The sequence below is a fragment of the Onthophagus taurus genome, chromosome 2, assembly GCF_036711975.1.
Source record: "Onthophagus taurus isolate NC chromosome 2, IU_Otau_3.0, whole genome shotgun sequence".
In the NCBI taxonomy this organism is placed as follows: Eukaryota; Metazoa; Arthropoda; class Insecta; order Coleoptera; family Scarabaeidae; genus Onthophagus; species Onthophagus taurus.
This window is the reverse complement of record NC_091967.1, coordinates 10,173,896-10,201,661: the sequence shown is the minus strand read 5'-3', so window position 1 is coordinate 10,201,661 and position 27,766 is coordinate 10,173,896. Positions and strand designations below refer to the sequence as shown.

The window sequence follows — 27,766 nt, the reverse complement described above, 5'->3', positions numbered from 1 at the left end:
TATTCTTATTTTTGATTTAAAAAAACCCAATGATTTGATGATGAAGATTGGCTTGCTATAAAATCTTAACCAATTCCTTTTTCTGTTCTATTTCTATTTTTAGTTGCTTATTTACAAGAAAATTTATCTTTTGGAGACTTTTGTTTCACTCTGTATATAATGTGAGCATAAGAAGGGGATAAAACTTAAATAACTATATAAAGAAATATTTGATAAGATGTTATTATGGTAGTGAAGCTTGTTAATGTTACAAACAAGATTTTAAAGTTAAAGTTACTTTTTGTTAACTAATTGTAAATAATAAAAATTTTAATTTAACCCGCATTTATGCAACCCATTTTACATGTGTATAATAGAAATTGACAACAGTAAACAATAAAATTTAAAATAAATAATAAAAAAGGTAACCAAAACAGCGTATTATTATTGTTTAATAATATAATAATATTAATAATAAATATTAATTAATAATATCTTAAATTCTTTTAACGAATTCTACCTTAATAGGCGCCATCTATATTACGATAGATTAAGCTTAGGTTGTTTAAAAATATTAGTATTTAAAATAATTATTTATATAAAGTAATTATAAAATAGTACAGACCATTTTGAGATGTTTAATACAAATAATATAGTCATATGTTAGAAATAAAGCAATAAGATTTAATAATAAATTGGAACGTTCGAATAAAATTGAAACCATCTTTGCTTTAGGTGAATTCGTTCGTTTAACTGATTAAATTGCGGCAATCAAAGTGCCGTTATCCTCGTACCGCCGATAACCGGATCTAATAATTCCCCTCTTTCGTTTCATCGCACTTTTACGGTCAATTTCGCGTGGTTTATGCCCGAAAGGGGCGTCTAGAGGCGAGTCGTCTACGATCGCACCCACCCCTAGTTCGCGGGTCGTGGATTTATCGGTTATGTTCGCACCGTAATATTCCCGTGTACTTTAGTACGTAAATTTCGGGGTAATATTTCAAGAGAATTCAGGAAATAATTCTCCCTTTACGCTCGCTACCTTTTCGCGTTTATTATTATTAGGTTTTGGATGTTATAAACGTTTATAATTTTCATTTTATTTTATGATTAGAAAAATGTGTTCTAACTATACCGGGAATTTCATATAACTCGCAATATATCAATGCACTAACCAGTTACCAAACTTTATGCACTAGCACTGTCCCACATAAAATGCAGCATAGCATAATAGTACAGGCATTGAGTAGTTTTGCAAAGAAAAAGTTTGCTTGGAAAAGGTGCCGTCCTTATCATAACTCTGAATTTCAGTCTTAAGAGACACAAGAAGTTTTTGTTCAATAAAAATATACCACAATCTAACGCTGAATAACAATTAAAACTAGAACTAACACTAGACCAAGAACTAGAATCATTCGGGTTTAGCCGCACGTCTCTCAAGACGGCTAAACCCGAATGATTCTAGTTCTAGGTCTTGTGTTAGTTTTAGTGACACTGTTAGTTTAAAACTAGAAGTAACACTAGACCAAGAACTAGAAACATTCGGGTTTAGCCGCACGTCTCTCAAGACGGCTAAACCCGAATGATTCTAGTTCTAGGTCTTGTGTTGGTTCTAGTGATAGTGTTAGTTCTAGTTTTAGTTCAATAAAAATATGCAACATAGTGATATCTTACGCTAACTAGCGCTACCTACCACCTTCCAGCCATCTTAATAGAGGTACGGCTAAACAGAATGTTTCAAGTTCTAGGTATACTATTAGTTCTAGTGCTAGTGTTAATCTAATTTTATTTGTTATTCAGCGCTAGATTGTTGTATACTTTTATTGAGTTGTAAAAGACAATGTCTTCCTCATCCAATTATATTGACATGTTACATTTTATGTGGGACAAAGTATATTTCTTTTTGTGTATTCTGTTTTAAACAGCATATTATTTTAGACAGGGGCAATACCCCGAATATAATCAGCTAGAATTCTTATCAAATGGGGATGTTTGCATTTCAAATACACCGGTTGCCCTCTTTGAAGGAAGTTTAGCCTTCCATCTAAAATGCAAATCTCCACTACGTTCGGACTTTTCCTTGTATATAGTTGAAAAAGGACCCAGTGGACCCAAGGGACAAGATGTTAATTTTTATCCCCTCGCGTGGACGTTACATCACGAAAAAGTGTACGATCTTTTTCCTCCTCCACGAACTCAATTCATCTTAAATTTTATTGTTCTCATTTCGAAACGACCTCATTAATTCGTCACTTTTCCTCGGTGGTATAATACATATTTTAATATAACTTCTTCATTATGTTCGCGACGTCATTAACAGGATTAATGAGTGCGTTGGAAAAACGCAAACGAACCGGCTAGTCCATCCAGGGCATGCAAATGGCGATATGATTAATAGTGTACCGAGCAAATGCGGTTGATTTATATAGGGTGCATCTGTCGTTAAGGATTTGATAAATGGCACACGCGTAATGTATAGAATCATAATAATCGCGTGCTTGGCCGTATAATACTGAATACAATATCGACAATGTGTAACACCTATTTACCAATTACTTTTTAGAAATACACGTAATTGGTTTTTAGAAAAATATATGTTATTATATGGTCATAAATCAAAATCAATAATTAGAGTTAACCTCCAATTTTCTGGATCTATTTGATTTAATATTATATAGTGTGCCGTATAAATTCAATATAGGCTCAAAATGTATGTTTTGAAAAGCCAAAATGAAGTCTATTTTGGTTGTCTTACTTCCGCTCATCATTCCGGAAGTAAGACAACTGGAAAAAGATTGTAATAGAAAAAAGAAACTTGTGATAGACTGGAAAGACAATAAGGAGACTGGTCATAGAAGAACATTTCTGGATTGAAATAATTTACACTGCAAAGTTACCAATAATAGAAGAAAGAGGATGAACAGAGAATGAAAGACAAGAAATTTAAGTCTGAAAATACAGTAAATGTAAATGAATAAAATTGAATAGAAGTGAGAGAGATTTCTTAGTGGAACAAAGAGTCTGTATAAAGGGCAGAAAGATAAGAAGGAAACCTGTATTGGAAGAAAGAGACTATGTAGAGACTAAAATGGGAAGACAGAGACAGTGTAGAGATGAGAGAGACGGAAAGACTGAAGAGAAACTGGCAACAAGAATAAGCACACTGAAAATAGAGTTGTAGTAGAAGAAGGAGTGTGTGCAGAAAAAAGTATATCCAAGTAATATGTATCCAATAATATGCAGAAAAGAATCGAGACTCCCTCTACATATTTCGCTTCTATAGAAGTAGTTATTTATATCAGATCAGACCATGAGATAATAACAAATAAGGATTATTTATTATGATATTTTAATAATTTCAAATATATTTCGGATAACATCAATTCAACTTACTTTTGAAGAGTCAACTTACAGATTCATGCACAAAATTTTGTGTATACCATCAACATATTTGTGTTTCTGAAAAAATATTGTTTGATTTTTGCTACTTTAGTCTAAAATTGTAACAGTTCATGATGGCTTTTAGGAATTGTTTGTTGACACTCTCTCAATGATCTTCTATTTGGTGTTGAATTCAATATAATTTTATAGTTCAGGTTGTGTTTTATAACGTTTCATCAAGTTTGTGTGTTTTTTTAAATGATATTCTTACTTTATGGTTGCTCATCAAAAGTGAGAGGGGTGATATATTTATATCAAAGGGCATAAGCTCACATTAAGCTGTAATTTTTCTGGCAGACGCAATCACCAGTATACTGTTTCTACCAGAGTCACCTCCAAACGTGTCAATTTTGATATATACGAGACATTTAACAATTCATCACAAAATAAGGTCCTTTTATATTATTGAAAGGATAAGATGCATGGATAAGATGGATTCTAGTCTTTTTATCGGTATACATTTGCAGTTCAGCTTTTGAGAATCAACTTAACCCAACCTTTTTTCTTTTTTTCTTATAGAGAATTAGAAAAATTATAAGCAGATATTGATCGGTGCATAAAACATCACCCGTTGTGCTATAAAAGCATATCAGCAATACACCACAGTCTCAAAATAAATATTTACACAACCCTAAAAGGAAGGTTGTTCCAAAATATCTTTTTAGACAACAAAAAAAGCTATAAAAAAGCTATTTGAATTTTGATTTATAAAATAATTTTATTGATTCAATTTAATTTATTGTACAAAATAATACCATTATTAATAATTGCGAATGAGGGTAGTGATGAATTGCTTCGATAATGTTCTTTTTACATTTTATTCAAATTCTATATAAATATGGCAGTACAATAAATTGAAGTGGATTTAAAACAATTTCGCTCTTTTATCATTATTTCCCAACATAAACCAATTTAATATAAACATATTTTCCGTTTTAATTCAAAATTATCTCTTTGTCCTTTGATATACATAACAAAACACTTTTTGAAAAACTGAAAACATAAAATTCTACCTACACTTAACAAGAACAAAGCGGTTGTCGGCAATACGTCAACGTGGAACAAAGGCGGGGTACCAACGTTTGTTGATGTCCCGTACGGCATTGGGAGTCAAAAATGCATAACGCCAATTACCGCGCGATGAGAACAGAACAAAAGGGGGCTTCCATACGGTGCATTGTACGCATCCGTTCATAATTCACGTCGCTTTATTAAGTTACTGAATCGGGGAGTGGAATAGGGACGGTCGAGATCGAGAGGCGGAGGGTGGGATATAGGGGATGTAGCCGGTCGCTTTTCCACGTTATCCGAAGCCGGGTCGTTTTTGCCCGTGCAATCGCGTTCGGCTCTGAAATTAATGCCTTTCGCACACCGCCGAAGGGTGTATTAATCTGGGGGCGGTAAATTCTGGCGGAGGAGATGGTATTAAACTATTTTAGGGCTTTATTAAGACGATGGCGATGTTGCCTGGTTTTCTGATAGGGTAATAGAGGTGAACAATAAAACATTTTCTCCCTTCATCGTTGCTCGGGGAATTACTGGCACCAAGTGTTAAAAGATAAGATACAAAATCTTAAATCGCACCTTTTTAAAATGCATCGAAATTTAATAACGAAAATGGACGTAACATTTTATGTCTATGTTTTAGTCGCTTAATTAAAATTTATATTGAAATTCGGCATGGACTCGTTGCTTTTACAGCGAGTCGTTAATTTTCGACAATCGGATAAGTGAATCCTCGTGTTCGCTATGCAGACCCGGCCGCCACCTCATTTATCGCCCCCTTCGAACCCCCATCCTTTCGAGTCACCACCCCTTCGTCTGTTTACTCCAATTTCGTTTCCCTCATTAATAAGGATATTTTATTGCCGCGCAAATCTAGAGGCGGATTACGAAACGCGGCGCGCGATGAAAGTTGTATAAACGAATTAAGGGGCGGCATATCGACGTTTTTATTGCCACGGGGGTTCCGAAATAATTCCCTCTCGCAATGGGATTTTCGTCCTGGTATTTGTCGGTATTTGTCCGTACCCGTTGTATAGTCGGATATTTTTTTTCTGTTTATATAGGTGTTGACAGTTTGGAGTTTCGACGGTGTGCAGGTAATAGTATTACCCAATTTTTGTGTTAACTTCGTATTGAGGATTAACTCGGTTGTGGTTCTGATTGGTAAAAATGGTGGAAAATTTATAATACTTTCATTATATTTTTTATTTATTTTTCAAAGTTAACAATACATATAATCTTATATAACAAAACCTTCACATGCAATTTGTACATTTAGTTATAAAAAATATACGAAACCTTAATTAATTAATACAGCAAAGTCTTATTATAACCGATCTCGGACAAAATCGGGTATTCCCCGAGTTGTCTATGCGATGTATAAATCAAGGACGGTAGTTCTAGTTTTAATTGTTTTTCAGCGCTAGATTGTTGTATACTTTTATTGAATTAAAACTAGAACTAACACTAGACCTAGAACTAGAAACATTCGGGTTTAGCCGTACGTCTCTTAAGACAGCTAAACTCGAATGATTCTAGTTATTCTAGTCTAGTTAATTCTTGTTTTAGTTGTTGCTCAGCGCTAGATTGTTATATAATGTTATTGAACTAAATTTGCTGATTCAAAATGTGAAATAGTAGTTGCCTATTCATGCGTGACGTCACGAACGGACCATTTGGCTATAACGGTCACTCCCTTCCCCATATTTGTCCATTATATCGAGATTTTACTATGTAGGGTGAGTTATTAGTATCCCGGCGGTTGATAGTTACCAAACCATTTGAAAAACAAAAAAATATTTTATACAAAAGTTGTTTGACTCATCACTTTCTATTACGTAAAATTATTTTCACTTATACAGGATTACGTCAATTTATTTAAATGGAACAACCTGTATATTTTATCATATTATGAATACAACTAAATTTGTTTATACAATCGTATATGTTACTATTTCACAGTGTTCATAGTTCCTAAGATATTCAATTCTGATTCCAAAATATACCTGCTACAGGATCTTTTTGAAAACGAAGTAAAAACGAGATTTTTTCCGATTTTGCCTTGACACTACGTCAGACAATAGTCAAAGTCAGTAGGTAAATGATAGTATTCAAATATATTAGATACACTATACAGGTTGTTTATAAAGCTGAGTTACTTTTGATGTTTTTCAAATGGCTTTTTCTTAAGTTTTTTGAATGAAACACTCTGTATATTGTGTGCTAGTTGAATTGCTCATCCAGTTTCCTTTACTTAATGATAAGTATGTCATATGTCTAAGTTTAATAGTTTTCCTGATATTTAGAATTTAAAGAATAATGTGTAATACTCTCGTCCGCCGGGATACTAATGACTCACCCTGTATAAATATTTAAATTTTTACATAAAAAGAATTAAATAGTATCATAACATTTCTTTCCATAACAATTTTTCCTAGATTCACTAGGTAACAGTAATTGCTATAATTCCTCATTACAATTTTCAATATTTTTCGATAATTTTCGTTTTATAAACGGTAAAAAGAATAACATTAAACCGCTTAAAGCAATCGCAATACCGGCCATAAAAAATCCCGGATCGAATGATTCTAATATATCGTAAAACATACCACCTATGGGTGGACCGATAAATGACGCGATTCCTTGAAAAAATAACAATATTCCGAAAGCATTCGTTATTTTGTCAACTCCGAGCAAATCGACTAAAATAACGGATGTTAATCCGACGTAAGCGCCCACGGTCAGTCCGAAAATTAAAGCGTACACGAGAAGGGAATAAAAATCGGTTGCAAATACACTCAAAGCAGTTGCAAACCCACAAATTGTAAGACAGGAATTGTACACCCACAATCTGTTAATCCAAGGTTTATCCGATATGTAACCAAGGATAATTCTTCCTAGCGTGTTTGCTATTCCTATTATTGCCAAGAGTAAACTGGCGTGAGAAAGAGGTATATCCAAAGATAAAGCTCTTGGGACGATATAAATAAAAGGAACATTAAATCCAATACTCGTTAAAACATTACTGATAACAAAAAGGATAAAAGTTACATCCTTAAAAAGTGTTACGTCAAATAATTTCTTTTTTATGATTATTTTTTCCGAATTATTATTAATTTGTCGAAGTTCGAATTCTTCGGGTTGTAACGATTTAGTGACATAATTTTTTTCGTTAATATATTCCGCGATGTTTTTAATTTTATTTTTTTTTATACATTTTTCATTTTTTAATGGTCTAAACAACGTTCCGAAAACGATACATTGCAACACGATTCCAGATAAAACAATCATAACACCTTGCCAACTATATAATTCCATAAAACAATAAATAATAGTCGGAAATATAAACGTTCCTATTCCAGATCCGCAAACAGCAATTCCAGTGGCTAAAGATCGCTTCTTTTCGAAGTACACCGTAACTGAGACGATGGCCGGTAAATAAACTAACCCAAATCCTAATCCACCTCCAAACCCGAGAGTAACACAAAGTGCGATTATACTATTCGCCCAAAAACTTACAAAGAACGAAAAAGCTGCGAGAATTGTTCCCCCGAGTGTAACTGCTCTACATCCATATTTATTAACTAAAATTCCAGCGATCGGTCCGGAACAATACGTCATTCCATATAAAATCGATAAAATCCAAGCCGTTTCCGATTTATGAGAGTTGAAATATTTCAAAAAATCTTCATATAACATACCAAAAGAATATGTAATTCCATCATTGATAACATGAATCATAAAAGATCCAAATACTATAATCCAACCCCATCCACCATCAGGCGGTGTAATCGTATTCTTTTGACCTTGCATCACTTAAGTTTATATTTTTTTCTAAACCACATAAGACGATGTTTCAATTTGAACTGATCAAATCTCTCCAACGAATTTCGAATAGTTAGTGTAATGACGTTCGTATCGATATGTTTGTTAAATTTGTGATAACTCCAGAGGAATTTGCCTAAAGCATACATTCATAATTGGCTGTTAAACGGGATGGGGGAAGGTCGGTCGAGATAGTGCATAAATTTGTATGATAATCGGACACTAATTTGGAGTTTGGTCTCCAACAAAACGGGATATGGTATGCATAATCTGTTTTGTTTGCCGAATTGCTGCGTAAAATTACTTTACACGATTTTAGTATGTTGTTTATTAGTTTTTGAACAAACGACATACCATAAAAGATAGGTGCTATTTTTGATCCTTTTATTAATTTAGTTAATTAAACAAGGATGTAACATTATAAACAGTTTTTTTTTTCAATTTTATTAAACAAAAAAGTGTTAGAAATGGCACAAAATACGTAAATTTTTATTTAGAAGGTTAAAATTAATATGAATACATGATTTATAATGCGCGTCAAATGTAATAAAAAGTTGTTTAACACTTAGTTTTTGAGGTAAATGGGTCAACTTTATTTTTTTATTATAGCAACTTATTGTGTACAGGGTGTCCAAATTTCGATGGGTATCTCAGTTATTATGAAAGATAGAAAGTTGCGGCTTTCGCGAACCTGAGCTACTTTTTTGTGAAACTTACAATGGCGCAAACCAAATTTTCATAGCTCTCGTCGTTTTTGATATACAGGGAGTGTTTCAAAATTTACGATTTTCAGACACCTCTGTATCTCGGCTAGCCGTAAACGTAAAAACGGGTTCTAATACATTTTTTCATGTAGAATCCAATGGTGCACGTAGAATTTTTCTAGTCGTCACGGTTTTTGAGTTATAAAGAGTTAAGTATTTTAGAAGCTGAGTATTCAGTATTTGAGTTGTGTTTATAACTCAAAAACCGTAATGACTAGAAAAATTCTACGTGCACCATTGGATTCCACATGAAAAAATCTATTAGAACCCGTTTTTACTTTTTTACTAAGTTTCCGGATAGCCGAGATACAGGAGGTGTTTGAAAATCATAAATTTCAACACTCCCTATATCAAAAATATCAAAAACAAAGAGGGCTATGAAAATTTGGTTTGCGCCATTGTAAGTTTGACAAAAAAGTAGCTCAGGTTCGCGAAAGCCGCAACTTTCTATCTTTCATAATAACTGAGATACCCTGCAAACCCATCGAAATTTGGACACCCTGTACAAGTAGCAATTGTAATCAAATAGAAGATCTTTTTAATTGTGCTAAGCTTTCGAAAAATTTATATGTTTCTGCGAACTACGTAAATATAACTAGATTTGGGAATGATGTACAGCACCGCTCAAAAGTGTATCATATTTTTGTTTTGTGTGCAACTTTTTTCCTACTTAACTTTTTGATCTAAAATTTTCACACACTATTTCGGGAAGTATTTCACGTGTTTCAAATATGTTTTGAACATCAAACACACACCAGCTTTTATAAACAAAATAATTTGTTAAAATAACGCAAAATGACAAATCCAACAATAGTGAAAATACAAGATATTTCTAAAAACTCTGAACTGGTCTATACGACTACGTTTTTTCCTAACACTGTATGCTTTGAGGATCATTGACTGCCCACGCTTTTGATCAATTAATGATATTGTATTTACGTTAAACATAAATTGCAATTAGTTGAAATCAGTACCAACTACGATGAGGTAACTTTTGTAACTGCAATGACGTAAACAAGGCTTGCAGATATTTAAAAATACCTTTTTTCTGGCTTAATCACTTATGTAATCAAAATGTTATAAGAGAAAAAACGGTTCAGAACTAAATATTCAGAAATTATGATAATGAATAAAATTGTTGGCTGGCCAGAAAAAAAAAATATGGAGGGACCACATGACTTTTCCATCATTCCTGTGTTTCTAAAATTGTATCAAAAACCATAAAAAGACGTTAATTGAACCTAGGAACTCACTTCAGAAAAATGGGTTCAATTGATTTACGCGTTTTCGAGTTATAAAAAATAAAAGAATTTTTTTTGCTAACTTTGAACTTTGAAGCAACTTTTGATATAGATAACTTAACTTAAATCGACCTATTTTGAGCCAAGGAATCTGTGATCTTCCGTTGTACATGCATTTCAGAGACACATCTGTATATTCGAGATCATTGGCTACTGAAGAGAGTGCTTTATTCATCAAGATATAGACATACACAACATATGAACGTCGAGATGGACCTGGGCAGAAATGTCTTTTTGTTGTTTTGGTCTAATCTTTAAATTAATTATAAAAGATTTGGCAAACAGCAAAATATTTTGAAGTAAAATAATACAATCCATAAATCAAGAGAGATAATCAAGAGTGTTAATTCAATAATCTCTATATACCGAGAGTCACATAAACCTTCATGTTCAGATTATAATTTATTTTAATAAATTCGCACGCAATTACGCAGATGCAACGCGAACACGTTCAAACCTGATACGTTCGGACCCTCGTTTCAATTAACCCCTGTCCGATCACTTTTTAACCCTAACTCGGCCACAGTTTTTAATCAAAATGTCAATCAAGCAGCGTCTCGTTAATAACCGATGTTGGGATGCAAAGTGTAGCGCACGCGTCCTCGGCGTCGCGACGCCGACGTCGTCGTCCCTCTTCGGATGTTTACATCAGTCGTGCGCTGAGCGTCGTCGAAAAGACGTCGGCGTCCATTATACCGTCCAAAGAAAAAACGCGCGATCTATACATCTAGAAAAGTTTTTGGATACTTCGAACGCAAGTTCTTTGTTTATCATTGAAAAATTAAAAAAAATATTTACGTTTATGTTTGTTGGTATTCTCGATTTTGTTTGGCGGAATTTAGTGGTTTATTAACTGGGACTTCCGGCGTCGTATCGCACTCGGCTTATGCCCTCGGGTATTATACGGCAATTGAGAGTAGGTAAGTAATCGATGTCGTCCAATATAATGCTTCGTGTAATTGGTCGCGATCTCGTGCGCGAACGCTATTGTCGGGTTGTGCTGCCTTGTAATTTAGTCACGGCTTCGTGAACAACGCTAATCCGGTTTAACGGCCGTAGTCAGACCGCTGAAGACTCCGGGTTCTACATGAAAAACGAACATCCGGGCGACTCTCGTCTGAGAAATTGATGCTATTTTACTAGGTTTTTCTAAGGATTCCTTGAAATGTCTACAGTTAATTGTCTTTTTAAATTCAACTTCAAAACCATGTAAATTTAATCCAAGTATAAGATGGTTTAAATTAAATTGTGAAGCTATAGTAATTTAATTTGATGATTTAACCAGCGCGTCCACCATATTTTCTTTTGTTCTAAACTAGTATTTATGAAAGTATAATAGTAATAAAATCAAGTTTTGATAAATTTAAAAGGTCATGTAAACATTTAATGTGCTATATTCCTGATGATGACCACATAATATCAAAACGACATCTAAGATTTGACCCAATTTATGCATGGTTTGATTGTCTTCCGTCCTAGATATTGTTCTCTCAAAGTCTAATAGCCATCAACTTAATTGCTTGCATCCATCGGGAATCATCAATCAAAAGCTATGGAGCAGGCGACTGATTACAACGTGAGAGGTAACGTTATTAACGCGAAAGACAACGGTTATTCATCCCGTGAAAACCGACTATTTAATACAATTACGAAATGATTTTTTTATTTTTTCATTCCATGAAATTGCTTAAAACGAAAAAGTAAAAATGGTTTTAGATTAGATGGGAAACGAGTACGAAGTCGTCGGCAATTAGTGGACGATCTAATCCATCCTAGTCGAGAGTCGGTTGCGGAATTGAGATGCGGACACGAACCGAGCGAGCGAACAAGTTCCATCCGGTACGCGATCTGCGCTTGCCATTTGCATCTTCTATCCGAATTTCTAGCGAGAACGTGGAGTAGGCGAACTTCGCCGGAACGCCTCCGGAGAACAAAAAGTTGAAACTGGAACTTCCATAATCTCCGGCTTAACACCCATCCCCTAAGAGGTGAACGTCGCGATAATGTTATAACTAATTACGGAGTGGCATAACGTGAATGTATTATACACGGATATTTCAAAACCGTTTGAAAAACTAAGTTTAATTAAACTTGGTAGTAATCATGTTGTATCCAATATACAACAATTTATGGCAAAAGTCGTCAAGTAGTTAATAATATCATATTTAATCGAAAATGCTTCCAAGAGATAGAGTTAAATTGGAACAAAGTGAGATCATCTGAGTGAAATGAAACACGATCGATTATGGTGTAATGTTCGAATCGCTGATATTACTACACAGCTATTGATGTTGAGAGATTACATGTTGCTATTTCACATATACATTGGCATAAAGATTACACAACACTTTATACTAGGAAGAAATACAGAAACATTGAATTACTATTTTGAACATGCCAATGGAATTTTATTAGATTTGGGAAAAAAACACAGATTTTTGCGAAGATTGACTTTCTTTTAAAGAAGCGATCGTGTAGTGGTCCTATTCTGTGAGGTATAAAGAACGACTAAAGAACGTTGAAAACAAAATCGTGCACAATAAAGCTACTATTGTTACCCAATTATAAATTAACCCAACCCAACCTAATCCAACCTTTTTTTTTTGTGCTGGGGAAAAGAAAAGTGCGTTATACTGTTAGCGCCTTAAAGTTGCAATAAGTAAATGATATCTCTTCAATCGGGAATCTCGAACTTCTTTTTCTGCTCTTTTCAAATATGGAACTACCCTTACAGGTTTTCTCCATCGTATTGGCGGCTTCTGTTTCCGTATTTTATTTTAATCTGACCTTTTTCCTTTCTCTTTTGTACCGACAACATCTCTGACATATTCCTCCACCGCTACACAATTCTTATAACTTTCTGTAATGGTCTTTACGCAGATATCTTCTTCTTACTTTATTCTCCATCTCTATTCGTAAGTCTTTCGATATGTCACACAGCGTAGTCTTATTCACCAACCCAACTCAACCCTTTTTTTTTGCGTTAGGGAGGAGAAAAATACTGTATGCACTAACCCGGTCGGATATACGCTTGATGAAGTAATGGAAATTTTATCCAACCAGGAATGTGGAGCTCCGTCGGATACGGGGATTTTTGTGCCGGTCTTTTGATGGTTACGCCACTAAAAAATTTTCCCCTATTTTCTCGTTTACACATTTTAGGCGACTTGGACCCGCTTACGCATTACTGCAGGATCGTCGTTGCGAAATATGCCTTAGAAAGTCCATCGCTATGGTGCTTTATGATCCATCCAGTATACGGGCGATACCTGCCACGATGACTGCTTCTCCCAACTTTATCTCAGCTGTATTTCTTAATTGCTGGAATCTATTACAGCAGAAGATAGTATGTAGTGGTGCTTCGAGCTTCCCATATCCAAACCAATTCAAGCCAATCCAACCGAACCCAACTTTCGTAAGTTGCTCGATATTTTTCTTCACTTTTAAACCCAACCCAACCCAAAAACTGTCAACGTTTAGGAAGTTTAATTCATTCTTGAAGTACTATTGAATGAAATCAAATTATTCCTAACCAATCATCATCATGAAAATCAAAGGCATGCAGCACAGATTTAACCAACTACCGCACGATCAATTAGCAGATTTCCAAATTATTAGTCTTTGCGAGGCCATACGGTATTTCAGCAGCGGAATCGTTTTTCAGTTTTGCATTTTAAGCACGATAGTGATAGTTCTAGATAGCAAAGAAATCGATCAATCTCACAACAGTTGCGCCCGATGAGACTTCATACCAATGAAAAGATGCTTTTTGGCACAAATTTGTATCGACAATCTTACAAAAGTTAATGACACATGAGGTCCAAAGGTGTGTCTAAACATATCGCGGTAGCCACACAATCACTCTCGAATGCCGCGCTGTTTTTGAACACACCCCAAGAGATATTTTATGTTGGTAGCAGAATGGCATCCGAAAAGATATCCAAATTCAAACATGATAAACACGATATGTCATAAAATAGAGAATATTAGTTTTAAAGTATAAATCTTCGCTCAACACTTTCAAATAAGATTTCTTTAACTGAAATATGTAACTTTTTTCTTCACAAGATGTCTTATCTACAATTTATTAAGAAAATTGCTAGTGTTATTTATAACCCCATTATAAAATAGATGATAAAATATATTTTAAACAATATTTTTAAATTGAAAAGATACGTATTTGTCGGTAAACTAAAAGTAAATTAATGAAATTCCTATATATAACTGATAATAGAATTTCGAAAAGCGACATAATTTATTACTCCTGTCGACGGCAATTTTCGAATTGAAAATCGGATCCACGAAAAACACTCGGATATTCGTAACCGAGTTTTGTTTGTCGGGTCACCACCGTCGGAAAATTCGTGCAACACAATGAATAATGCGAGTCTCTAACTGAACGTGATTAATACCCGACAAAATGGTTTTAACGATTTCCAACTCTGTACATTTTTCCTCCTTTTTTTCGCAGCTGGTGTCTCCTCAACTCGGCAAACTGACCTAACTAAAATCCCCCTATAGGACAAACGGCGGAAGAAATGAGACCGCCAATTGTGGTTCTTCCACCAGCATCTGGCTTGCACGCGATTACCACGATGACGACGACACTCCAAGCTTCGTGAATTGGCTGGCGTCGTCGTCAAAATGTCGCCGCACTCGACCGGAGTCTTCGTCTTTGTCGTTTTGGTAGCGATAGTACATTGGCGTGCACCCCCTGGGGCACAAGCCAGACTCATACAGAAAGGTAAGTGATCTTCTCGTCGTGGTTTATCGATTGGGAAAAGACACGGTTTGTGTGGTCGTTTTAACACTATATCTTATTTACCTAGGATGACTAAAAATAGAAAATAAATTATGAAATTTAATAATTAAATCGATATTACATTAATAATTTTGTTATATAATCTCTAATGCGTGCTGTGAATCGTTATATCTTTTGCGTACCATCATTGATACACTTAAGCGTGGTCACGTACGGTTTTTATATGGTACCTCCGATGGGACGGTTTCCGCCAATAGAGGATGATGTAAGGCACTCCCAAAGGTCGGGTGGAAAACCGTCGTTATACCAGGGTTACTATGGCCGTTATCTCGATGTCTCCGCAATCAATGTTTTATAGATTTAATGGAAGGGGTTAAATGGCAACCCATTTCCGGAGTTATTAATACTTGAAAGCCGGTCCTATAAAAGTAATGTTGAATAATAGTATCGAGGGAGAAGCGTAATAAGTTGCAAATGGCGAAAGTTGAAACGATATAGAAAATTGCATTGTCGCCCCATGTTTGTACTGTTGAAAACTTAATGAAGAAACTTTAATTGAAGCCGGATTTAAAAAGGCGAAAGTCATAATTACCGCGTCGGTCGCAACCACCTTTCCCGCCCCTTTCGCCGTAGGAAAATTGCGGAATTTTAATTATGAATTAGTTGCGTACAAGTTCAAAGTGTTTGCACCTGTGTCCCCGTTTCGTTATCTACTAAAAGTTTTCCCTCCGGTTGGTACGGAGAAAGGCACCCACTCACATTAATACTCTTTTGTGAGCCTTTTTTCCTACACTTTCCTTCGCACGATAACAACGCTCGCGTGTTAAGCTAATCTTGTATCGTTAGAAGAAATATTATAGTTGAAAATAGACGGAATTTTTGAAAAGGTTACGTTTTAGTTAATTGACGTCACTCTATATGCTTTAATAATACAATTAAAGGGGATGTTCTGCTATAAAATTTATCTATTTTAATACAAACTTTTTTGTGGGATTTCAATTATACCCATAAAAGTTTTACCTCCTCAATTGATATAGCGAAGAGCAACTTTTATGTAAAAGTTTATAAATTTGTACATTTTTTTGGTTTCCGTTTCCGTTTACTTTTAATGAATTTGATTTTTTATTAATTTATATATTTTTTGTTATTTTTGTGCATTTAGTTATATATTTTTTTGAAACAAAGGACACACATTGTTTGAACGACCAAAACTTTACGACACGGACGCCCGTTAAATGGGCTGCGAAAGCCACATGTTTACAACGTCGAAACCACACGGTATTAATTAAACAAGTGAACGGAGAACCGGATGTGTTCGTACGTGTCGCACGTGTCGTCGTATTCGCTGCCAAAGACACAATCGATAAGCTGAAAACCGCAACTCTTTTTCAAAGAGCCGGAAAAAGAGAAGGTATTGAAAGGAAAGCCGCTACCGATTAAAAAACTGTCGTTCGCATGCACGAGTTCCAAGACTACGCAGAAATCGGGGAAGGAAAGCGACCCTTCTGCCGTTTCAACGTTCCAGTTCGATTTATATCCGGTAATAAGTCGGGTTTCTCTTATTTCCCGTCGAAAGTCAAAATTCAGCGTCTGTAGAAGATTTACGCGCTCACGAGATCAAAGGTGCTTCACCATCCGGAAATTTACATTAATAGGGCGGGCAACCCTGTTTACGTCACTTTGAACCAACGAAAATAGCCATTCAAACAGATTTTGAATAGAAGGGAACTTACATGGCCTTGACGAACGGAGTCAACAAGACCATTTTTGGAGAGGGTTGAAGAACGTACGTGTGTGTCAGCTTCTTTTTTGTTCGCAACTCGGGTAGAACAAACAAGTTTAGAAAAGCAATTTATCATCTACTTTTTTTTCTTGAGAGGAAGACAAAGAAATAAAAAATTTAAAGCGAAAAAGAATAAACTACAGCGTGGTCAACAGTATTCACCACGTCGTTTATATTTAACTTTTGCAACTTGGATTGGGAATCAACTATAAATATTCTCGTTGTTTGCTTAAATTTGGGGTGAAACGTCTTCATTTAAGTCGTCGCAAACTTCTGGAACTTGAACTTCCGGCTCGAATAATAAAGAGATAATGGAAGACAAACATTAGTCCAGTAGGTAATATTCCCGGTTTCTCACATTATACAGAGATATATTAAAAATCATGTTTTGCCAAACATTTCTCGTACGTTTTTGTGGATGATTGTACTTTTATGTCAACACAAATTTTGTACAAATTGGCTGTAGCAGCTATACTCATTAAAACACATTTTTAATAGGCAAATCTAACATGTTGATATAACATACGTTTGTAAAACATATTCTTCCAAAAATAGGAACACAACTAAGATGCCGAAACGAGTTATTTCAGCGAAATGAAGTAATCCTGGAATTGGGTTTTGTTGAGTTGAGATGGGTTGGTCGGGTTAGTTTGTACCTTTCTAAGAACCTTTGTACCTTGCAATAACTGCTCTTGACAAAGGAATGAAGTCAGCTCTGGGTTTTTCTGACTTTTCTTGCATGTAAAGACTACCATGTTTTGATATAGGTAATAATCTCAAAATTTGTCTTCCGATATACCATGGATCAATGTCATTATATCAACACTTATTATGTTTTATATTTTTCATTCAAAAAGTTACTTTCCATGGTTTTTAGTTTCGGGTTCAGAAAAAATTTTAATGTCAAAAACGTCAATTTTGGAGTTTTAGGACTTTCTTAACCATATATGTAAGTACGTTATTACCACTGATATCAGAAAATAGCTTTTACTAGTCATTTTTTAGATTAATTTCGATTATTTTTCATCCACAAAACTTATTTTTAGTTTTCAACAGAGATGCAATGTAATGTCAAAAACCTTTGGATATTATTATAATATAATATAATTATACAGAAATATCCCTTACGAACTAAACCATCTTTTCTCTTTTTCTCCTATGCCCAGTTTGGCAAGGTAATTCTGGAAGATGATGATTTGGCTTTGCTTCATATCGAGATTAGTTAATACAACCACAGAGCTGTATGAAACTTTCGAAAACTTCAATCTTCAAAAACGACGTTATTTCGCTATGGCACAACACGAACATGATTAAAATATAAAAATCCTCTTCGATCATATCAAAGCAGCAACAACCATCTGAAATTGAAATCATCATCACAGGTGCCATAATATGCATTTTCGCGAAGGTAACTATTGCAAGGATGAGCTAAAATTATTAGTATGTAACTAAAATTACTCATCTAGCAGACAAGCTACGTCATCTGTGGTAACATTTAAATATAAACAGTTATGTAAATAAAAGAAGAATATTAATATTAAAGTTAGGCGTAATTTAAAGCAGTTTCATGGTACTTAAAATGATGCATTTTTTGTTAGAAGTTGTGATAGAAGCTTTATTAAAAATTTTTCTCATTTTATTTGTGTAAAGTAGCCTTTGCCAATAGCGTAGTTATCTATATCTGCTTCACGAATGGAATCCCACGAATGCTGTCTAGTGTGACCGTATCAATAAAGCTTATCAATGACGCTTTATACGTTGTTTATGATATAGATTCCACGATCCCTGCTGCTCTTGTTATTATAATTTAATTTTTAACTTCTATTTTATACTTCTATTCAGCGTTAAATATTAAAGTCAGCTGGTATCAACAAATTAATTTAAAAGAGAATTGTTTAATAATCATTAATATGAAAGTACTAACTCTTCACAAAATAAATAAAATCAAAATTAGCATTAACCATCAATTTTATATTATGCCATAATCGCTCATAAATAATTCAATAAATGTGGATATAAAATTAATATTAAATGAAATTTACTTGTAATGTATGTTAATAATAATTAAATATTACCAACATCACTTACGAAATTTATATTTATTTCAGTAAAATCAATGAAATTAAAACATAACTGGTCAGAGAATCATAATTAAATGATGCACCGTGATAGAATCAATAGATTTCGGACAAAATCTATTTACCACAGCGAAGCGCAATATTTACAACATTGCCTTTCATTAGCAAGCATAATCAGCGGCTGGTCAAATTGGTTTTCATGGCACTCGAAAGTGAACCTACAACCCGTCGTTCTCCCGGATTCGGTTGTAAATTTCCATTGAATTAACACACCACGTCGCGTTATATTCACCACACCATATTATCTCGCGCAGTATGTATTTTTTATAAAGATTTATACAGCGCCGTTACAATTAATTAAATATAAAGAAATAAAATGATTTTCGTTTGCAAATTTGAATCAGTAAACGGCAAAATGAATTATTAAAAAAATAACGTTGCGACAGAACAGCTTTTTCGTCGGTTTCATATTAAAATATCAAGCGGTGGTACCCCATTAACTCTATGAATAATAAAAAACCGTTGGCGGTGGCTGCGGACACAAAGAACCCGTTGGAAAAGCTCGCAGATGGAGGGCGCTAGCGTCGTAATTGTTTTTGCCCGTAAGCAAAGCTGCCTTAAAAGCCGTCGCGTACGAAAGGGTCAATTAAAAAATCCGCGCACGGGAAATTAATGAACGCATATTACGCTATGGCGTTACAAAAAAGTGAAATACAACAAAAAAAAAAAGAAATAAAAATAAAACCGGCGACGACCATAAATACGCGGACGAGCCGCCGGACGAGGGGGCTCTTATTAATGGCGCTTTTATTTGTGTCCATTTGTTCCGTGTCGCCGAAACTGCGGAAATGTGGGAGTAGAGGCATTCGGGGGCGCTACGAAACAAATGCGATAAATATGTCGACGCCGAACACCCCAAACAACTCTCTTTCTCACTCTATCCCCGTTCGTTGGAGTTAACTACGGATTATGCACGAAACGAACCGGATGACCGGAAGCCTACAACGTGATTGTGAGGATTTGTTGATACATGTGAAAATTTGTTCGATATACCAATAAAATTAATTGAAAAAGTAGCGTAAATAGTCAATGTATTGTATTTTCTAGAGTCACCCTTAATTTCACGTATAAAGCTCAACGGTTCACAACAAGGTGCAGCTTTAATTGCAAAATTTAGTAGTAAATCTGGAACATTTGTTGGAAATTCTGCCATAAAAATAGAAATATAAAATATTTACTTGCACGGAGGCTCTTGCAGAATTGCGAGGCACAAGGCTACTAAAATTTGTAAGACCTTTATGGGGCCTGCTGCAGAAATAACTTTTAACGTCAAGTTCAGAACATTCCCTTGTGCACATATTATAAATATTAATTAATTTTAAAGTTTTTGTAATGATATATTTTAATGGACATACAATTGGAGACTGGCATAATAAAACATGTAGACCAGTACGAATACCTTAATGATGTAATGAGGAAAAAAAGCGATAAACGACAAAGAAAAATGTTTTTAGACAAAGACACAACTCGAAAGCTGCTAGCAGGTAATGCTTTGGAAAAAATGCTGCGGCATAACCATGCTGGACCGAGTTGAAAATGAGGCAATAAGAAGAAGAATGACGGAACAAAACTCAATAATAGACACTATAAATGAAAAGCAACTAAAATGGTATGGACATTTACACCTAACGAGTAAAGAAAAAATCCCAGTTAAGGTTTGGAACTGGGTGCCAGCAGAAAGAAACAAAAGAGGTAATATCGAGAATATCAATGTGGAGATGACGAGAACTGGGTGAAGATGATTGGAATGATAAGAACTGCTGGCGGTTATTTTGCGAAAAGCGGCAATAAAAAAAACTGTAAATACTCGCCAAATAGAATAGAATATTTCTATTTGAACTTTAAAAGTTAAAATGTAATCGAACCGACATGCAACAATTCGATTTGAGGCAACATTTTTTCGATCTGTTAAAGTTGATACCAAATGTTTGTTCGGTTATTATTAATAGTATAGCAATAAAAGTTTGTTTTGGGTTATTTGAGTTGTTATTTTAAAAATAAAAAAAGTTGTTTTTACATTGCATTTTTTGTATATAGAGTGGAACAAAAGTTTGGAGACGGTTAAGTTACTCGTACATGAATAAATTTGCAATGTTGGCAGATTAACTGTTTTTACTTATGCAACACTCTCACCCTTCAATATGAGTTGAACATTTTTTGTGATTCTTCTAAGTCCTAAAGATCTAAATCCAAATGTTTTAGTATTTGTACACTGCTTATTGTGGTTTCATGTAGTCATAGAGTTATTTCTTTCACTTTTCGGCGTCCTTGAATGTTTCAGATGTGGTATAGGCTTATAGTCCTAACACGTATCTTCTTACAGATATTATATATGTTTATAAAAATTGTAAGGCATGATTGATGTCTTAATTTTCTATACTATTTTCTATACTTGTTGTTGATTAATAGTACAGTTTAATTATTTTTTTATAAATAAACAATATTTAAAACTATTGGAATAAAAAAATTATTTAGATTTTGTCTACAAGAGATGTTTCGCCGTCGTATTGGCAAAACCACACGGTAATTTTTATTTTTTTTAAATTATTTTACTTTTATTCATAGATTCAGATTTTGCAATCAAAAACATAAGGTGTATCTGAAGTACGTTGTAACGAGGTTGGTTATATCGATGTATGTATAATACAGTAATTATAACATTTGTAGTCATTTTAGTGTATACATCTTAACTGTGAACTTCACTATGAACTACATATACTCAATCATAATTTATTTTATCCTGTTTAAACATATACATTCGCTGACTTATACACATGCTCTAAACCTGCATCCATTTCGTGTAACTATCACCGTATTCCTAAGCACTGGAGCGTTTACTTATGTACTTCCCATAAGGCAATAGTTCCTGTTATAACAACAGTGTTGCATGTAATCGCTTACCGAACGCCCGCAGGCGTCGATTTGTATTTATCTAATTACTCTCGAGTATTTGATCGACGTTCCATAGTCAATATTGAAGCGAAAATAAACTTATCGCTAAAATACATAACATAAATATACATATTAATGTTCGAATCCATATGATCAACCGTTCAATAATAAATTTCACATTATTAATTATCGTCGTATAATATTGAATAAATTGTGTATTTAAAGCACGAAGTAAAACGTGCATTGCGTATATCTATATATATACGTAAACGGTGACCGAGTTAATCTTTTTAAAATGTGCGCATGCATAAAGTGGTCCGGAAGTGGGTGCATTACGACGAGGGAGTGGAAAAAGAGTCCCGGAACGGAGTGAGTTGGGGGGATGGGGGATGGTCGTAAAGCGTTAAACTTAACGCGGATCGGGATCGCGTATTCCGCGAGATAAAATTTTATTGCCACGTTACGTGACGGTTTCGTCGAGGCACGCGCTGTGCATTTTGTTTGCACGTTATATTCGACCGCGTTCGTTGTGCAAAAATACTCCCTTTTTCAAAACCTTCCCAGAAAAACCGACACTAAGAATGTTAGCGTCACGTTGTGTCGCAACGCCTGCACCGAATATACGTAGTACACTTACGTCGCACGATACGAAAACTGAAGGGTGAGGTATCACGATCCCGTTGGATATCGATACGGACGCCACTGGATGTTTTTATCGAGACGAACGTTTTTCAGGTTTCATCGGAGGTATGAAAGTTTAAAAACGTCAAAAGCCGACAATATTGGACGTATGGTCTTGAATTTTAATATTCATTTTGTTATTAAGAGAGATTTCTAAATGCATTTATTCCCATCACTAACAAAAAATTAAAATTTAACTTTTAAATTGGTTAAAACGAGTCCAATAAATTAAAAACGAAAACACTCTTAATTTCATTAATCCGAGGTAGTCCGAAGCTTTTAGAGGACATCCGGCATTAATTAAGGTTCACGGTGGTCCCAAGAAGGATCAAAGGATATCCGGGCGTACCGTGGAAATTCCCAAAAAAAATCGGGCTGGAAAAAAAAGATAACCCCAACAATTCAATTTCGAACGACCCCGTGGAGATAACGGCTGCCCCTTTCGTTCCCCGGGGGTAATTACGAATGTTAGGTGATTAGAATCGGATCGAAAAGTTTCCGAGACGATTAAGGCCCAGAGTTGTCCACCTTAAGAGGGTTGGAGGGGCATAAAAGCAAAGGGGAGAAGAGAAGGTTGAGAGTGCTCCGGTCGACGCTCGCTGCCCGCCGTGGGGTAATTAAAATGCTGTCGGACCGGTTCCGACTGCGGAAGGAAATGTCGGTTCCCGAGGGAGGATTTTTTTCAACCCTCCCAATGGAGGTCTAAAAATAGACGGGGGTTCCGTAGGAAGTAATTTAAAGTGTCTTTTGTGTAAGCCGCGATTTTGTGTTTTATGTTAAATTTTTTTTAGATTAAAGGTACACTTCCTGAAAATATGTTCCGGAGTTTATCACCACAAACGGGGTGTGACCTACATCACCAACAGAGGGTGTCATGTTTATGAAGCTTATGTATTCGAATACCCTTATATTATACCAGACAATCTCATTGTGTTCATGATAACACTTCAAATAGGAGGATTACTATCGGTATTTTTAGATTCTGTATTCATTAATATTTTGGTATTCCTTCAGTTTTCACATCAAAATATACAAAATATGTGTTTGATGCCTTTAATTAATGATAAGTTGAACTGTGTCACAACTAAGCGAGTTTAAACCAACAAACGAACAATAAAGATACATGTCCTCATAATACATTATTGTAGTAAGAGTATTGGTAGAAGTGGGTAGCAGTTGAAAACGATAATAGTCGAAACTTGTAGACGTAAACTGCTTCCGGAAGGTTTGCCACATTCATCTCAGCTGAAAATGGTAGCTCTCCCAAGAATAAAGGTCTTCCTTAAACATCAAACCAAGCCACACCCGGTTGACATCTTATCATTGTAATAAAGATTCAAAAGGATTCCTCTGATAACTCACTCAATTAAATCTTAACAGTTGAAACAGCATTTTCATTCAAGTAAACCATCAAAGACTATCTTAAACAAACACAGTTCATTTATACCCCAATACTTGAAGGAAGTTTTAGTCAAATAGTAAAATTCTAAAATTCAGAACTATGTTAGTAATATTCTTTGCAAAGCACTAGTTTTTTTAGTTGGATTTGATTCAAAAACAAGCCCTAAAGTGGAGTTGGCTACCACACAAATCACTCTGTGTTGTGTAATAGAAATTAAAAAATCAGTCCAACATCATCTTCACCAATCCTAAATAAATAATTTTAATATATCGAGAAAAGAGACACATTTCAAAAATATATGTCGATTTTTCATTGTCAATTCATACAAAATAAACTTTTTTATACAAATACTACACAATGCATCTATTATGAACTTCCTATTTGCTTTTGTCAGCGCAAAAATATCGATTGTAACATGGCACTAAATGAGATTCAATTTATATGTTTCAATATTAATTGGTTTTTTAGGAAATTAACAGTAATGGCATTATAGATAAATCATGGGTGCCTCGAGTATGTTGTTTAAGAGAACTTCTAGACCTAACTGTAGCTAATTCACAATCACAGCCAGCGTTGTCAGCCTATGCTGGCCAAATGTCTGTAAAATCAATGCTAAAATGTCGATAGGTTTAAATATAAATTCAGAAATTGTTGTTTTATAAAGGTTTACAAATGAATTTATATATACATATATATATCATTGATATTTGTTTTTTGTTAATCCAAATAATTTAGCATACAAAATTGTTTATCGCTTTTAGTTTTTCCGAAAAATGGATCAACTTTATATTTTTAAATGTAAACACCCCATTTACAAGATGTTAATGACAATAGTTGGAAATCGGAGCATGTTACAAAAAAACTTTTAAAGTAAAAGTTGTAGCAAATTTTATTCCTAACAATAGATATAGAGAATAATACGCATATATGAAAATTTGATGAATTTCGTTATTTTACTAATTGTTAATGGTAACATTCGGGAAACGGAGCATATGACAAAGCTTTTAGAAGAAATATTGTTGCAAATTTTATTATTAACAATATTGCTCTCTTGTACTTTTGCTCTCGGATGCATAGATATCTGGAAAAATACGAAAATATAAAAATTTGATGATTTTGTTGCTTCTTCAAGTTGATGGTACCACTCGGAAAATGGAGCATATTTGAGAAAAACTTTTGGAACAATAGTTTTTGCAAATTTTATTCTTAACAATATTGCTCTCTTGTACTTTTGCTCTCGGATGCATAGATATCCAGAAACATGCGAAAATATGAAAATTTGTTGCTTCTTCAAGTTGTTAATGGTAACACTCGGGAAACGGAGAGTGTTATAAAAAAACTTTTTGAACAGAAGTTGTTGCAAATTTTATTCTTAACAATATTCATTCCTTCATTTATGCTCTCAGATGCGTTAATAATAATCGAAGTTTTGAAAATCGGTGGATAAGACATATAAGATTTATTACTATTTTCTATATCGGTAGGGTTGGCAACACTGATCACAGCTAAACGATCTTGTTAGAGATTTAGATTTAATCTATGTCTAAAAGCTGTTTTACTCTATAACGGGAATATATTTATATCTTTACTTGTTTCGTACGGGCCTCATTTGCAACCTAGTCTTATTTTTTTTAATTTTACGTTTAAATGGCAAATATATTCAGATTTGAAAGTTGTGTCTTTAATTTTACGACTATACGAAGTATCAGTGAATGGCATAGACTGAGAAGAATTTTTTGCAAGCACTTCGTAGAGATGGAGTAACATTTGAGTTCACACGTTTACATTTTAAAATCTTAGAACGTTCTAAGATTTAAGACAAGTTTAAATGTACAAAAATTTTACATATTTTTCTTCTCCTAATTATACCTATTTAGTTTATCATAACTCAAAATTGTAATCATTAAATTGGTCCCCATACTCATTATCCTTAGTAAATTTGGTTCTGTCACCATTTATGGAGTTCCCAGACACTTCCCGAGACCCATGTAATACATCACCTACTTGATCAATTAATTCAACCCCTAATTAGGCATTCCGACGGTTTAAACAGCGGGGTGTGTAATCCCAAGACGGGCCGCAACCCTTATATCTTGTTGACTTTCCCACAGGACCACTCGGGCAATTTAGGGCCGGCTCCTGTGGGAGTTCGGTTTTATTTGGGTTCGGGTTTAATTAAAACGCCACGACGTGGCCAAAAATTTATTCTCCGTCGTGGTCGCCTTCTACCTTCCCAGTTACCTTTCTTCCGAAAAAGAGACGAACGGCGACGCCGACGGTAGGTACGATATAACGTCTGGAATTGTTATTTTATGCATAACTTTTTATCGGTAACCGTCTCGCGGGACTCCTCTGAATGAAATATTTAGTATACACTTTGCCGTCTTAAATATAAACGACCGTACCACTCGACTTTATTATTAATGACACTCGGTAGCTAACTAAGAGGGGAGTTTCAGGAAAAATGGTTCGAAATAAGTTAAAGTTGATAAATAGAGTTTTGTAGAATTAACTGAAATGAATATTCCACGCGCCGCACTGAGCCTAGAAACGAGGGATTCTTTTCTCGTTTATTTTCCTTCCCGTCGTCGATAAATTAAATCGAATCAACAGAGCGGCAATTTGAATGCGATCTCGAGAACGGAAATGGGAAAAATTCGCCTCTCCAATTTCCGACATATCGAATCTCCAACGATGAAGAATTAGCCCTCCAGCAACCTCTCCATAACGGGTGGCGGATCCGGTACTATATAAGACTAATAATTGCCGTCAATTCACAATGAGTTAAATCAACTATTTATTATACGAACTACTACGGATTTTCCAGTTAATTTAACATCGCATTTTTATTGAGGGATCTCTATTTGTTACATTTCTAAAAGTGAGAAATGTATTAACCTTTCTCATCCAGAACACGTTAATAAATTATTTATGAAATTAATGTTACGAAAAAGCACCGACCTGGAAAGGTCCGTATAAGTTCGCCCTTCGGAAACGAGAAAACCGCCTCTGATGTTTATAAATGATGGATCTAGTACCTTAATGGAGAAATTGCGTGGGTTTCGGATTTCGTCACTTTTCTAAAACGCATTTACACGAATTCGTTATGTATTTGCTAAGTAGCGAAGAACCCGCTTCTCAGTCCATTAACGAAATACATTAACTATTTAACGAAATTCGTGCTGAGAATAAATAAGCTATAATTTACATTTAGCAAATTGCAGAGATAGATAAACATTATTTAGAATCGTCGAAGTAGATTACCGGAAACAAATTTAATCAGGTATTGCCACGAAAGTTTGGCACTTAATAATAATTACTTTATAAAGGCGCCATCGCTGTGAAACTACCAAAACTTGTCTAATTGGCTTTGGGAAACAAAATGGATTTAAACTGACGACAAATAAAGCTTTGAACATGTTTACATATCGTAAATTAAACGCTAATCATACTGTTTCTATTCAGATCCCAATTAACGTATCACCATAAAATAATCGAAAACCTACAATTTAAAACAAGTTAAACAAAAACTTTTTTTAATAAAGTTTTAACTTCTAACTGGTATAATTTCCTTTCTCCGCGACCTATAATAAATTTTCCTTCGAAAAACCGAGTCGAATTCAAATTCTGATCGTCCCGGATCAGGCAAATGACGCGTAAAGGGAGAAACGAGACAAGAAACGTTTGACGACCGAATCGTACGGAGTGCGCTTTATAAAATTCAATATGGAAAGTTTCCCTTCTATCCGAAGTTGTCGGGCTACGCGACGCCCTTCGCGGACTGCCAAACTTC

The 27,766-nt window shown here is 34.6% G+C and overlaps 2 protein-coding genes across 3 annotated transcripts in view; one reads left to right on the top strand and one right to left on the bottom strand.

Moving 5' to 3' along the window:
* Positions 1-6,885: 6,885 nt before the first annotated feature.
* LOC111426859 (monocarboxylate transporter 5-like) lies at positions 6,886-8,238 on the bottom strand. Its single transcript, XM_071194656.1, has one exon. The coding sequence runs from the start codon at positions 8,236-8,238 to the stop codon at positions 6,886-6,888; it is 1,353 nt and encodes a 450-aa protein (XP_071050757.1).
* A 2,743-nt stretch (positions 8,239-10,981) lies between these two features.
* Positions 10,982-27,766, top strand: part of LOC111426827 (hikaru genki) — a 41,225-nt gene continuing 24,440 nt past the window's right edge. For both annotated transcript variants that reach the window (XM_023061614.2, XM_071194142.1), the window contains exons 1-2: positions 10,982-11,235; positions 14,787-15,059. In XM_023061614.2, the coding sequence (XP_022917382.1) occupies positions 14,960-15,059 (100 nt within the window). In that variant the 5' untranslated portion in view covers positions 10,982-11,235; positions 14,787-14,959. The remainder of the gene's footprint in view (positions 11,236-14,786; positions 15,060-27,766) is intronic.

Excerpts from the sequence above, each read along its gene's own strand:
- LOC111426859 (XM_071194656.1), bottom strand. The coding sequence starts at position 8,238 with ATGCAAGGTCAAAAGAATACGATTACACCGCCTGATGGTGGATGGGGT.